This window comes from Moschus berezovskii, chromosome 27 (genome assembly GCF_049115385.1).
Source record: "Moschus berezovskii isolate FMDL1 chromosome 27, NW_MosBer_1.0, whole genome shotgun sequence".
In the NCBI taxonomy this organism is placed as follows: domain Eukaryota; kingdom Metazoa; phylum Chordata; class Mammalia; order Artiodactyla; family Moschidae; genus Moschus; species Moschus berezovskii.
In genome coordinates this window covers 16,380,764-16,395,882 of record NC_142486.1, presented here as the reverse complement: position 1 = coordinate 16,395,882, position 15,119 = coordinate 16,380,764, and the positions used below count along the sequence as shown (strand labels likewise).

At 58.1% G+C, this 15,119-nt stretch overlaps 1 protein-coding gene across 2 annotated transcripts in view; it reads left to right on the top strand.

Annotated features, from left to right (window-relative positions):
- SBK1 (SH3 domain binding kinase 1) overlaps window positions 1–14,520 on the top strand; it is a 51,226-nt gene extending 36,706 nt beyond the window's left edge. For both annotated transcript variants that reach the window (XM_055409742.2, XM_055409743.2), the window contains exons 2-4: window positions 9,312–9,544; window positions 11,300–11,502; window positions 12,493–14,520. In XM_055409742.2, the coding sequence (XP_055265717.1) occupies window positions 9,319–9,544; window positions 11,300–11,502; window positions 12,493–13,332 (1,269 nt within the window). In that variant the 5' untranslated portion in view covers window positions 9,312–9,318 and the 3' untranslated portion in view covers window positions 13,333–14,520. The remainder of the gene's footprint in view (window positions 1–9,311; window positions 9,545–11,299; window positions 11,503–12,492) is intronic.
- The last annotated feature ends 599 nt before the right edge of the window (window positions 14,521–15,119 follow it).

Here is a 15,119-nt window from a genome sequence, read left to right as displayed (position 1 = left end):
CATTTAATGCCAGCCAGGCTGGGTGCTGTCCACACCTGTGGTGCTGAAGATAGTGGAGCTGGAGGGAGGTCTGTGCTGCAAACCAGAGACCAAAGATAGGAAAAGGGAAGAACAGGAAGCATTCAAGGTTCAATTCCCAGCTCTGCCTCTTACCAGCTAGGTGACCTTGGGCAAATTGCTTAACCCCTGTGAGCCTCAGGATCCTTATTTGTAAAATGGGGTTGCTGTGAAGATTGAATGGCAGCAGCAATGTAAAGCATTGGCAGTTGAGAAAATAAATAGTCATTTTAACTATTAATGTATCATTTTAGAGACTGTAATGCATAGTGGAGAAGCATTTGGACGCTGCAGTGATAATGCCTAGATTGGAATCCTGGCCCCGCCACTTACTTGGTCTTTGATCAAGTGACATGACTTGCTCTATGCCTCAGTTTCCTTGTCTGTAAACGGGAGTGAATAATAGATTAGATGAGTTCATTGACATGAGGGAGTTGGCACAGGACAGGGGTTCCTTAAGTGTTAGTTGTTGCTGTCAACTTCCTCTCCATTGTATTCAGCATTCTGATCATGGCACCCCAGCCTCTCTGTTCACAGTGACCAGTGTCACTCACCGCCACTCCCATCTCTGCTGTGTTTGGGGCTGGGGGCTGTTATAGGGAGATAGCACCTTGTCCTGCAGATTCCCTGGCTTCTAGTCCAGCCCTGCCACTGACTTTGTGATTTTTGAACAAATTATTGTTCCCTTCTGGCCATCAGTCTCTGCACCTGTAAAATGGGGCTAATGATATCTCATGCAGACCCTTGGGGAAATAGCTATGTGCCTGCAGGGTCACATTCAGGAAAGCCAAGATATAAAAAGTTACTGCTTCCCAAACACGTAAAGAATTATTCACCCAGCATTTGTCACACCCTGGCTAAGAGCTAGGAATAGAAAGATGATTAAGGCATGGGGCTTGCTTTCAAGGAGCTCTTGGGTTTCTTGCTAGATTGTCAGTCCTCTTCAAGGCCCATTCGGGTGTCACCTCCTCCAGGAAGGCACCCTGATCCCCACTGCCAGTGTCCTTCTTGGAAATGGCAGAGCACTGATCATGGCCTTCCTGGCCTCATGATTATCTGAGTCCTTTTTTGGTTTGCCTCCTTGATTTGTAGGCTCATATCCTCTATCTAACCTCCTCACCCTGTGCCAGTACCCAGCACAGTGCCTGGGCTTGAATAGATATGCTTGTCTGGAGGCTTTAGGCTGTAAGCTACATAAATTCAACTCAAATTGGCTTAAGCCTAAAGGAAATGTATTGATTCAGGAAGCAAACATTCAGGAGTATGACTGACTTTAGGCATATCTGGAGCCAGGTGCTCAGAGTCATCAGAAATCTCTCCATCTTTCAGCACTGCTTATCTCTTTGTTGCTCTTTTTCGGGCTACCCTCATGCTGGCCAAGCCAGCCCCCAGCAGCTCCAGGCCTGTGTTCTCCAGCTTTGTAGGCCAAGGGTCAGAGGTATCTCTTTTCTCATAACTTCAGCAAGAGTCCTAAAGTGAGATCTCAGTGGGTCCCCTTGAATCACATGTTCATCTTAGAACCAGCCAGAGTGACCTCGCAGATGGGATGGATCCCCTGGTTGACCGGCCCTGGATCAGGTCTGCGCTGAGAGTCAGGGTGGGGACAGCCCTACTGAACCAATGGACTGAAGGAGGGAGTCATTCCCCAGGGAAAGGGAAAGGGATGCTGAACAGGGGGAAACACTACAGGCCAATCCAAGAAACCGCCAAAAACGCGAACAAGGCAAGGGTCAGGCCACCTCTGGCCTTGAGACAGTGTATCTGACCGCACAGGTGGGGAGGACTGGAGGGGAGAAACCCGGAGACAGGCTAGGGGAGAATGGGGTGCAGAGAGCTGGCTCAGCCACACAGGCTGAAGGGATGAAGTGACAACCTCCCACTCGTGCTACTGTTGTTTAGTCGCTGAGCCTGGGCTGTAGCCTGCCAGACTCCCCTTTCTACAGGGCCTTCCAGGCAAGAATACTGAACTGGGTTGCCAGTTCCTTCTCCGGGGGACCTTCCCGACCCAGGGATCAAAGCCGTGTCACCTGCATTGGCAGGCAGGCTCTTTACCACTGAGCCACCAGGGAAGCCCAGCCTCTCATTTCACCAGGGAAAGTGAAGCAGGTGGGAGAGGCCAACTTCCACCCCGATTCATTACCTGAAACTCCACATCGTGGCTGCTTTTTCACGGGGACTTTTAGTGACAGTTCAGATGCAGAGAGGGCACCCCTCCCCCAAGGCACAATCACTGTTTGATGGCATCCTTCCAGGCCAGGGCTTTGTAAGGACACCCCTGGGGTTTGCCTGTGCTAAGGGCAGAGCATGGGTCCAGTGACCCAAGGGAAGGGGCCCCGGCATGGGGACTGAGAATCTTAGAATCCCAGAGTGACAGTAAGAGAGGGCTGGCTGGCTCAGTCCAATCTCATCCCCCACCGATTCCCCCCAACAGATGGGCTTCCAGTATCTGCTTCTCTGCTCCCCGCGACGAAGAACGCACTTCCTCCCTGCTGTGAGACTGTGAGACTGTGAGAACTGTCTCATTTTTGAGTTGCTGTCTGCCTACAGGAGCCTCACAGGACACAGCACATGAGAGCATGGGATCTAAAACCTCATAGCCTGAGTTCAAATCCCACTCTGCTATTTATTAGCTCTGGGGCAAGTTACTCAACCCATCTGTGCCTCAGTATCCCTTTCTGTAAAATGGGGATAAGAATAGTAGCGCCCACCTCCCAGACTTGTTGGGATTAAATGATTTAATCCACTGTTTGCATACCACCTGGCATACAGTCAACACTCGGTAAATATTTGCCAGGATGATTATTCTCCCACAAGACAAGAGAAGAGCAGATTCCTTTACCTTCACTGGCTGGTCACCCTCCAGCTAATCCAGGAACTGAGTTCCTGTCGCTCAGTTGCAAGCGTTACCACCATCCGGGTTCCCTTCTCTGGCCACATCCCAGGAGTCCAAACACTGAGGTTCGAATCTCAGCTCTTTTGCTTACCTGCAGCATAACCCTTGAATCAGGGTGATATCAGCTGCTCTAACAACTAAATCCCGCATATGTCAGCAGCCTAACAGAACAGCATTTTACTTCCAGCTCACAAAATATCAGAGCAGATAATACTGGTCAGCAGGAGGCCTCTGACACCTGGGGACCCAGGTTCCTCCCATATTTAGTTTACCATCTTTTAGAGTCTTGGGGTCCTCTGCCTCAAGCCACAGAAGAAGAGAGACACTTTAGCCACTCTTAAAAGCCCCAGCCTAGAAGTGACACCTCGTTTCTGTTCACATGCCACTGGGGAAAACCTGCCACAGGTGTCCACACCAGGTGACCACACCTGGATGCAAGGGAGGGGAGGGATGTAGTTCCCTGTTGACCACCACCCTCCAGAATATCTCTGTATCACAGAAGTGGGAACACAAAGCTTTGACAGGTAGTTGGCCATCTTTGTCGTAACCACAATAAGGCATCAACCTCTTGGGCCTCTACTCTTCATCCGTTAAGTAGGCAGCATCACTTGATGGAGGCGGTGGTTGCACAGCTCTGTACATTTACTGAAATCATTGGATTGTACACTTGCTATGGGGGAGTTTTGTGATATGCCAGTTCTTGCCGTTGTTTAGTCACTAAGTCATGTCTGACTCTGCGACCCCGTGGACTCTAGCCTACCAGGCTTCTCTGTCCATAGGATTCCCCAGGCAAGAATACTGGTATGGGTTGCCATTTCCTTCTCCAGGGTATCTTCCTGACCCAGGGATCAAACCCGTAACTCCTGCATTGTCAGGTAGATTATTTACTGCTGAGCCACCAGGGAAGCCTAGATATACCAGTTACACCTCAGTTAAGCAGATTTTTTAAAATAGGAGGCGTCTTGCCCCCTTCTGAGGGCACCTATGAGGACTCAGTGAGTGAAATTTTGCCAGTCTGGCACTGTGTGTGTGTGTGTGTGCATGCGTGTGTGTGTGGTGGGGAAGGGGATCCCTATGTAGACTTGACTTGGGTTACACATTGGGTGTTGTTTTCACAAAGGTGGAACCCAGCTTGAGCCACCTGCCAACAGGAAGTGGTAGGTGGTTCGGTCTTGCTTAGGAAACTCTCCCCCACCACCGTGGCCCTCCCAGCCTGTGGCGGAAGACCCAGCCCACGGGGCTGGAGCCTTTGTGGTCAGGGCCACGACCACTGCTGTGAAGACTGGGCGAGGCCCTCCTGCCTTCACCACAGACGGGGAATCGAGGGCCTCCCTTGGGGTCAGTGAGGACACACAGGAGGTGCAGGTCACGTGGGGTCCCCAAGGGCAGCACAGCCCTCAAGTGTGCACGGATGCAGTACCAGCTACACAGGGTGAACGGAGGTCAGCCAGGGCCTCCACACCTGGTGCTGGGAAGCTCATGGCCACCAAGTTCTCAGCTGCTCCTCCAAGAGGAGGAAGTGATGATGCTGAAGGTGAAATACCTTAAGGTCAAGTTCCCCGTGATACCAGACATCTATGCCCTAAACCACCCAGTGAGGCTGAAGGGTCTGACTTCACTCTTTGGGCTCAAGTCTCCACCTGAAAAAGGGAGCTGGTATACCTCAGCTTCCCAGGTGGCTCAGAGGTAAAGAACCCGCCTGCCAATGCAGGAGATGCATGGTTCAACCCCCTGAGTCAGGAAGATCTCCTGGAGAAGGGAACGGTAACCCACTCCAGTATTCTTGCCTGGGAAATCCCATGGACAGAGGAGCCTGGAGGGCTACAGTCCATGGGATCGCAAGGAGCTGGACACGACTTAGCGACTGAGCATGCACACACTCCTGCCACAGAGACGGTTGTGAGAACTAAGTGAGTTAATACCTGGACCAGTGCCTGGCTCCCAGCCGACTCGCCACAGGAGCTCCAGGAGGGCATGTGCATCCCTGGCTGAGGCTGTACCCGCTTCTGGGCCTCCATTTCCCCACTCGGATACTGAGGGATCTGGAGGTGACGTTCCCACATTCTGGCTTGGGAAAAAAAAATAGAGGTGGTTAAAAGCACCAACTTTGGAGCCAGTCCCAGCACTAGTGAGATGACTTTGGACGAGTTATACAGCCTCTGTGCCTCGTGCTTGTCACCCCTAAAATGCGGATACTAATAATCCCTACCTTGACGACTTCCTTGGTGGTCCAGAGACTAAAACTTCATGCTTCCACTGCAGGAAGCATGGGTTCAATCCCTGGTCAGGGAACTAAGATCCCACAAGCTGTGCAGTGCAGCCAAAAATAATAATAGTAGCAGTAACAATAATAATGATAATACCAGCTACCTCATGGAATTGTGGACTTCCCAGGTGATGCTAGTCATAAAGAACCTGCCTGCCAATGCAGGAGACATGAGACACAGTTTCAGTCCCTGTGTCAGGAAGATCCCCTGGAAGAGGAAATAGCAACCCGCTCCAGTATTCTTGCCTGGAAAATCCTGTTGACAAAGGAACCTAGCAGGCTACAGTCCACAGGGTCACAAAGAGTCAGACACGACTGGAGGGACTTAGCATGAACGCACGCCTGGAATTGTGAAAATGAGGAGAGATGAGGTCAGCCTCCGAACAGGGCTTGACATGCAGTGAGTACATTTAAGTGTCAGCCGCCACCCGTTACTACTGTTATTTTCTTCATCTTATGGATGAGGAAGCTGAGGCCCAGAGAGGGGATGTGACTTACTCAAGGTCACCCAGCTAAAAAGTGGCACACCTTAGGATCAAGGCCAAACCTGCTGAGCCCTGAGGCCCGTGCTGTTTCCATCGCTTCCCCACTGCGCCTCTGAAGTCACGTGCGTAGTAACTGGGTCAGAGGCAGCGTACCTGGGTGATGACGCGGCAGCATCAATCAGGGACGGGTGCCGGTCAATCCCTTGTCTCCTGCTGATACCTTACCTTCCAGAGAACAGGCCTGGAGGAAGAGGAGGGTTGAAGAAGTGAGTGGGAGAAAGAAATGGAGGACCCACAACCTGGACCCTCAGAACCAAGGGAAGGGACCACGGACAGTTGGTTTGCTGTAGCACTAGCCCCCAGGGTGGTCTTGGCCCATTGATGGGGACTGACAGGATAAAGCTGAGACCACCCAAGATATTCAACAGGGACCAGAAGAGAGCAGCATACAGACCCTGCCTGAACCCTGGGGCCCCTCAGAGACAGGAACTGACACTTGGGGCAGCAAGGAAGGCTTCCTGGAGGAGTGGGACCTAAGGATAATGAGAAGGGGCAGGGGGCAGAGAGGGCAGGCCAGCAGGAATGGCGGAGAGCACTGGAGAGGCGCGTTCAAGTTGATGAACGGCATTGCTGGGCAGCAGTCAGAGCCTGGGCTGAGCCTGGGGATGAGGAAGCCGGTGTGCCCCCCACCCAGCCCAGAGCCTGCCCAGGGCAACTCTTGAGGCCAAAGCGTCAGAGAGAAGCAGGCACCCCACAGTCCCTGGGGGAGGGAAGAAGGGCTTCTAGCAACTTGCAGCTGCCAGTCAAGCTCCCAGGGGATGCAGAAAACAGCCCTAAAGGGACCTGACAGGACCAAAGCCCGAAGTGGGAGCATCGCCACACGTGTGCACACAGGTGCCTGCACACACGAGGCAGCCCTTGGGGAGTCCACACATATCAGGAGAAGTAGGTCAGCAGAGCAGCCCAGGGTGTCTTCTTGATGGACAGGGGGGAAGAGCTCCAGGTGAAGAGGATGCGCACTCATCAGCACCCGGGGGGCAGGGGGGAGCGCCACCCACTCCACAGGAACAGTCTGACCCCCCCTCCCCAGGCTGCATCAGAGCCCATGACCTGGCTGTTCCCGCTTGGAGTCCTCTCCACCCAGGCAGTGGGCGGACACGTGACCGGGATCGGGAGAGCTGACCCCTTCTAGCCGACTCTCATGGGGAGATGTCACCCTACTTTAGCCCTGCAGTGGGGAGATGCCCAGTGCTGTCCTGCCCTGAGCAGGTACTGCATAGACTCGGTGGCCATGCCAGGCAGGGCTGGGTTCAACACACTGTCGCTGGTGGAGGAAGCAGGGCTGGGGGTCCGAGGTTCTCGCTGGAGACACTCCGAGGGGAGGGCACCGTATGGGACTTCATGAATGGAGGGGAGGGGACTGTGTGGGAGAGCAGGACACCGAGGAAGAAGCAGGGGGCGGGAGCCAGAGCAGAGGAGGGGAGGATGGCTCCCTGCACCGCCCCCCCACCCCGCAGCCAGCCAGGAGGACGTGCAGATGGAGCTCCGTTTGGGGCTGGGTGGGAGGCAGGAAGTTCCCTCCTGATGTTCCTCTTCTCCGCGTGAAGTGGGAGGCTGGGTCGTGCCGAGGGGGAAGGGAAAGCAGAGGAGGAGAAGAGGGTTTGGGCCTGGAAGGGGAGCGGCCGGGCCAGGGTAGAGACGCCAGGCTCCCGGGCTGGGCTCACCCCAGCTCCCAGCCTCCAGCCCAGCTCTGCGGGCGAGCATCATCGGAATGAGAACCCAACCACACCTGCCTCTTGGGGGGCGCTTACTGTGCACCAGGGACCAACCACTTCATGTCCTGTAACCCTCAGGGAAAAGATACTATTGTATTCTTTTTATAAGATGGGGAAACCGAGGCACAAAGACAGGAAGTAACTTGCGCAAGGACATCAAGCCAGCAAGTCATCGAGCCCGACTTTCAACTGGACAGTCTGGCTCCAAGTCTGTGCCTTCACTCTGAACCACAAGGGCAGGGGTGGGGGCTGAGGGGCGGGCTGTGGGTACCGAGAGCGCTGGTGGTCCACCTGCGACCGAAGGGAGAAGGGAGTGAGGGCAGAGGAGCTGCACCCAGGGACAGCTGCTGAGGCTCAGCCCAGAGGGGGTTCATCCACGGCCTCCTTCACTGGTGCACAGGCAGACATGGACACATGGACACTTGCTCCCAGATGCTCGGCTCCCCTAAGCCTCCCCCCGTTAGACAGATGAGAAATGCAAAGCCCACATAAGCATTCGCTGTTACCCACCCCTGAACGCTCCCCACTGCAGCTCTCTGCGCCCCCAGCACCTGTCGGGAGGCAAACTCAGTACCCCCGAAGGGGTGGGTGTGTCCAGGAAGCCCCTTCCCCCAGCCCGTGTGAACACGGAAGGGGACCAGCGGTGAATGTGGAGGATGGGTCGTGGTAGAACAGGCATTCTGTCCTTGTATCCGGGGAGCCTGGGCGGGGACCCAGGAGCTACAGCTGCAGCTGTGTACTTGAGCTGGGCTGTGTGTGGTCGTCTGAGGTCAGGGGATGTGTTATAAGGCCTGGTGGGGATGTGGCCAGCCCGCGCCGCCCGCCAGGGTTTTGTCTGAGACTTCTGCTCCTGTTATGGCTTCCCTGGTGCCAGGCTCAGTTGGTGAAGAATCCGCCTGCAATGCAGGACACCTGGGTTCCATCTCTGGGTTGGGAAGATCTCCTGGAGAAGGAAATGGCTACCCAGTCCAGTATTTTTGCCTGAGAAACCCCACAGACAGCGGAGCCTGGTGTGCTGCAGTCCATGGGGTCGTAAAGAGCCGAAATGACTGAGCGGCTGAACGACCTCCCCTCACATCCCACCTGCCCCTCCCCAGCCTTATTTTCTCTATAGCCAATGTCACCTTTTATCACAATATATAATTTGTGGGCTCACTGTGTATTGTCCATTTCCCCACCTTGAACATAACTCCTGTGTGTTCAGGGCTGTGTCCCCAGGGCTCCAAACAGCACCTGGCAAACAGCGGGTGCTGATCAATACTTGTGAATGGGAGCACCCATGTGAACTCAGTATGTGACATAAACACACGTGCCTTGCCTGACACTGTGTCTGGATGATAGCATGAGACACCCAAGCAGGGAGCGGTGGGGCAGTGGCCGTGTCTCTGGGGAATGCTGGCTCAGGCCTGACCCTGAAGCTTCGGGGAAAGGATGGGGAACTTCCCAGGTGATTCTATTTTACCACTGAACCAGGTGACTCAGTGGTAAAGAACCTGCCTACCAATGCTGGAGACGTAAGAGACGCAGGTTTGAACCCTGGATCAGGAAGATCCCCTGGCGGAGGCCAAGGAAACCCCCTCCAGTATTCTTGCCTGGAGAATTCCACGGACAGAGGAGCCTGGTGGGCTACAAGCCCGTGGGGTCTTTTGAGTTTGGACACGCCTTAGCAACTAAACAACCAACCATTCGCAGCAAAGATGCTTGTCGCCCCCTGGTGGTCATCTTAGGCCTGGCATCGGGCCCAGCCCCAGAGATCCCGGGCCCTGGACGGGGAGGAGGTGGGGAGTGGAGGGGCCTGATGTCACACTCCATCCCTTTCCCCACCCCCACACCAGGGAGAAGATGAGCGTGGGCTGCCCAGAGCCCGAGCCGCCCCACTCCCTGCCCTGCTGCGGGCCAGGGACCGCCCCCGGGCTGGGTGCCGGTGTGCCCCTCCTCACCGAAGACATGCAGGCGCTGACCCTCCGCACAGTGGCCGCGAGCGACGTCACCAAGCACTATGAACTCGTGCGGGAGCTGGGCAAGGGCACCTATGGGAAGGTCGACCTGGTGGCCTACAAGGGCACAGGTGAGTGTCTGCAGGGCGGCCCGCTGTAAGAAGTGGGGAACTGGCGGGGGGCTCCCTGCGGGGGGCCAGGAGGCCAGCAGGGAAGGAGAGTCTGTGCTACCTGTGGAGAGAGTAAAGCATGAAGCGGCCCGGGAAGGAAGGGACAAGGGAGGAATCTCTGGGTAGAGTGCCCGCACCGGAGGGTGGGCTGCTCTGGGGCCATCCACAGTGCCCTGAGGACAGCCAGAGAACGAGATGGCGGGATGGCACCACCGACTCAATGGACATGAGTTTGAGCAAACTCCTGGAGACAGTGAAGGACAGGGAAGCCTGGCATGCTGCAGTCCATGGGATCGCCAAGAGTCAGACACAACTGAGCAACTGAACAAAAGTGCCCTCGGGACAGTCAAGGAGATGCGCCTGGGGACGTGTGGGATCAGGGGAAAGGTCAGGGCTGGCAGTGGTGTTTGGGGGATGACCAGCATATATGTGATAGCTGCCCCTGGGAGGGTGGACCAAACTTAACTGGGGTCCTTGAGAACAGAGCACCATGCTTAATAACAGGTGGGAGAGGGCCCTGTGAGATCCATGTGGCATCTCCATTCCTCAGATCCTGAGGACACTGAGACCCAGAAAGATGCAGTCACTCAGCCCAGGTCATGCAGCTACAGAAAGTGTAGCATGAGCCCCCAGTCATCAGCTCCAGGGCCTTCTCCCTTAACTGCTGAATGTGATGCCTTCCCCACAGTGTAAGCTCACTGCAGTGCCCATCAGCCAGCCAGGGATGGGGGCTGCACAGGTGCCCACAGCTGTATTCAGAGGGGACCGGGCCAGAAGGAGGAGCCTTGGACATGGGGTCACCTGAGCTTTGCTGCTTGCTTGCTGTGTGACCTGGGACAAGTGACTTAACCTCTCTGTGCCTAGGTTTCCTCCTTTGTAAAATAGAGGAGTATGAATAGGGTCTTTATAAAAAGTGAGTTGTGAACGTGAAGTGCAGAAGGCAGGACCCGCAGTGCGTAAGCGCTCTGTGAACACACACGTGTGTCACACAGCTCTGTACCCAGGTGGGTACAGATGGCTGCTCAAGCTCAGAGTCAGGGACATGTGCCTTGCAGGCCCTCACCTCTGTGTGTCTAGTGCCTTCTTACTTATTCATCTGCTTAACAAATGATCTTGGAGCACCTGCTATGCACCAGGCTCCTCTGTGAGCGCTGGAGATTCAACAGCAAACAAGACAGGTTCCTGGGACTTCCCTGGTGATCCAGTGGTTGGGACTTCACCTTCCAGAGCAGGGGAGTGCCGGTTCCATCCCTGGTCAGGGAACTGGGATGGCACATGCCTCACAGCCAAGGAACAGAAGCAATAATGTCACAAATTCATGAAAGACTTGAAAAAATGATCCACAACAAAAAAAAATCTTAAAAAAAAAAAGATAGTTTCCTGTGCTCAAGGGCCTTCTGACCGGGGGCAGACAGACAAGATACCTAAGTACACAGTGTGTCAGGAGGAAAAGGAGAGGGTGGAGGAAGCAGCAGGCCGGCCTCTCGGAGGGCTGCAGGTGGGGTAGAGAGGACCCAGGCTGACCCCTGACTTGCTGCATGGCCTTCCTCTCTCTGGGCCTCAGTTTCCTACCTGTGAGACGAGGACGGCCCGCCCACTGGGGCTCCCGTCAAGTCGTGCACTGTGGCCCGGACAGGCTGCGCCCACAGGCACGGCTGTGTGGGGCACAGGGGCGCAGGGAGGGGGTCCTCACTGCTCTCACTGCCTCCCGGCTAGGCACGAAGATGGCGCTGAAGTTTGTAAACAAGAGCAAAACCAAGCTGAAGAACTTCCTGCGGGAGGTGAGCATCACCAACAGCCTCTCCTCCAGCCCCTTCATCATCAAGGTCTTCGACGTCGTGTTTGAGACTGAGGACTGCTACGTCTTCGCCCAGGAGTATGCACCCGCGGGGGACCTATTCGACATTATTCCCCCTCAGGTACTTGGGTGGTGGCTGAGGGAGGGGAGAGGGTCTTCTGGGTTCCCGAGTGTGAGAGCTGAGGCGGAGTCAGGCCACTTGCGTCAATCATTTATTAGGCGCCTACTGTAGATCAGTCATTGTTTGGAGGGCTGCGGATACACAATGAACAAAAGGTCCTGCTCTGGTCCTAGTGGGGGAAGCAGACACTCCACAGTTAGCCAGAGGAGGCAGTAAGATGATGGAGAAGGGCATGGCAACCCACTCCAGTATTCTTGCCTGGAGAATCCCAGGGACGAGGAGCCTGGCCTGCTACAGTTCACAGCGTCGCAAAGAGTCAGACACGACTGAAGTGACATAGGCACTGCTCCGCCATGAGGACCAGCCGGTGGGTGGGATGAAGTCCAGCAGCGCCCTCCTCCGCTGCTGCACAGGAACAGGAGGGGACCCAAGAGGGGAGGTGGCAGGGCCACCAGTCTTCCCAGAGGAGGTGCCCGGCATGGGGAGAGTGTCCCTGGGGATTCCCGCACCTGGCTTTGCAGTCGGGCAGGATGAAACACTGTCCTGCTGCTCACCGGATAAGTGACAAGGCCTCTCAGAGCCGCCGTTTAAGGGAGGTGGGCATACAGCAGACCGTGCGGCATAGGGTCCTTATTAGCCCAGTGCTTGGCCCAAAGCAGGCGCTCCGTACAGGTACGGGGCGGTGGGGGGAGGTGGGGAAGGTTCGAGGGGTTTACCCGGGGGCCAGGGAGGGAGCCGGGGATGCCCAAGGAGGATAAGGAAGGGCGGCTGGCCCCGGATCTGCCCAGGAAAGGGACCCCGCAAGGAGTTCGGGTAGGGGGACGGGGATGGGAAGGAGAGGGCGGGGCGGGGCGGGGATGGGGGAAATGGGAAAGAGAAGGCGGGGCGGGGCGGGGCGGGGGCGGGGATAGGAAAGAGGAGGCGGGCCGGGCCGGGCCGGGACCTGCCCGCGCCCCTGAGCCTCTCTCCCGCCCTCCGCTCCGGCCGCAGGTGGGGCTCCCCGAGGACACAGTGAAGCGCTGCGTGCAGCAGCTGGGCCTGGCGCTGGACTTCATGCACGGTCGGCAGCTGGTGCACCGCGACATCAAGCCGGAGAACGTGCTGCTGTTCGACCGCGAGTGCCGGCGCGTGAAGCTGGCCGACTTCGGCATGACGCGCCGCGTGGGCTGCCGCGTGAAGCGGGTGAGCGGCACCATCCCGTACACAGCGCCCGAGGTGTGCCAGGCGGGCCGCGCCGACGGCTTCGCGGTGGACACGGGCGTGGATGTTTGGGCCTTCGGCGTGCTCATCTTCTGCGTGCTCACCGGCAACTTCCCGTGGGAGGCGGCGTCGGGCGCCGACGCCTTCTTCGAGGAGTTCGTGCGCTGGCAGCGGGGCCGCCTGCCGGGGCTGCCGTCGCAGTGGCGCCGCTTCACCGAGCCAGCGCTGCGCATGTTCCAGCGGCTCCTGGCGCTGGAGCCCGAGCGCCGCGGCCCGGCCAAGGAGGTCTTCCGCTTCCTCAAACACGAGCTCACGTCCGAGCTGCGGCGCCGGCCCTCGCACCGCGCGCGCAAGCCCGCCGGGGACCGGCCGCCGGCCGCCGGGCCGCTGCGCCTCGAGGCGCCCGGGCCGCTCAAGCGGACGGTGCTGACCGAGAGCGGCAGCGGCTCCCGGCCCGCGCCTCCCGCCGTCGGGCCCGGACCTGTGCCGGTGCCCGTCCCCGTGCCCGTGCCGGTCCCCGTGCCCGAGCCCGGCCTGGCCCCCCCGGGGCCTCCCGGCAGGACCGACGGCCGCCCGGACAAGAGCAAAGGGCAGGTGGTGCTGGCCACGGCCATCGAGATCTGCGTCTGAGCCGCCCTCGGGGCCCGGGCGCCGAGCAGCAGCCAGGCCGGGGCGCGGGGAGCCGCCCTGGCCGAAGCGGCCAGCCCCCCGCGGCGGCAGGAGGGAGTAGTAGTAGGCGAGGCAGGCGACCGGCCCTGCGGCGGGCCGGTGAGATGCCACCAAAGGAGCCCAGCCCCACAGACCCGAGGATTCAGAGGCCCCCCACCCCCCACCCCCGACACCAGGAGCAAGGGAGCTTGCCGGCAGACTCCCCCACACCTCCCTGAACCCTGGGACCCTGAACTAGTGGCTCCAGGCCCTTGGCACCCCTCTGGCAGATCATCCCGCAGTCCCACCCCTGGTCCTGCCCACTCCCCACCTTCCCGCCCTCACCCCCACCCTGGGAACGAAAAGGAACCGAAGTGTTGGGGCCGAGAAAGGGCTTAGGGCGTCTAGGCACTGGCTGGGAGGAGGGCGGTGAGCCGAGGGCAGGGGCGTTGCTCATCTGAGACCGGCCCCTTTCCAGGGAGGGTTAGAGGGGAGGGACCACACCCCCTGCAAAAATGTAGCAAACGTCTGGATGTCGCAGCAGTGTGTGCGTGTGTAAACACAGGCCCCACCACCCAGTCCCCCCCGCCCCGCCCCGCCATGAGGACCCAGAGCCCAAAAGGAGGGCGGCCGGCCAAGACCACACACAGCCAGAGAGGCCGCAGCCCTCCCCCTGCCCCCACAGGGATTGCAGGACAACTGAAGGTCTCCGTGGCCAGGGGCTTTGTGCCCCTGCATCACCAGGCCCAGGGAATGAGTTCAGAGCCCGGGCAGGCCCCAACTTGGCCTGCCCATGGTACCTTCCCCAGGCCAGGGAAACCTTGCTCAGATCCTCTCACTCCTCACTGCCCCAGCCCAGACTGAGTGGCCTGGACTTTGAGCAGGCAGCGAGGTTACTTGTGCCAGGAATTTCTCCCGGGTTTCTGCTGGAGTCCAACATATGAATCTGGGGCTGACCCCATCCCCACATCTCCCAAGTTGCTGGTACTGGGGTGTGGGTGTGAGAATAAGGGGCCCTGGAAATGGGAGGGGTGAGGGTGTGAACAGGTACGTGTGCAGTGTGAGCACATGCAGAAGCCACCTGTGTGCGTGTAGCCTCGTGTGTTCAGTGGCTGCATCCAGACACCCCAGTCACTCCGCCCCAGGATTCTCACTGGGCAGCTGCCAGAGGGAGCCTGGCAAGGAGGCACCTGCAGGCCAGAGGGTCCCAGACTCAAAGCCCACCCTCACGACTCCTGCCCTGTCCATGGAGGCCTGGGACCCCGCAATAACCTCATACCGGGAGAGGCTGCTCCCTCTGCCTGGCAGCGCCCCGCCTGCTGTCCCGGGCCACACCTTCCAGGATTCCTCCCAGGGTTCTCGGCCATTCGAGGGGGCGCCCTAGTGGGCCAGGCTGACCAGAGGGAACCCTATGGCCGGGAGCCCCCACTTCTCCATTCACCCTCATTCCCACCACGCAAAAGGGCTATAGGTCCCCCCGCCCTGCCCGGGTCCAGTTTACAGTGTGCGGTTGCCCCAGGGCCTGGCCCCCTCCCTCCTCAGTGTGCCCGCCCATCTAGAGACCCACCTCCCCGGCGGGCATGGGGGCCCAACACATGCCAGGTAAGTAGCAACCCCCCCTTCCTCCCACCAAGGGCCAAGCCTTGGAGCAGGGCCCGCCTCTCCACTACCCCCGCCCCCAGCCCACCTGGAGCCCATCCGGGCACCTCTCCCAGCCGCGACTTCTCCTTTTGCCTTAGGCCTCTCGACATCCCGTCTCTCCTGCAATA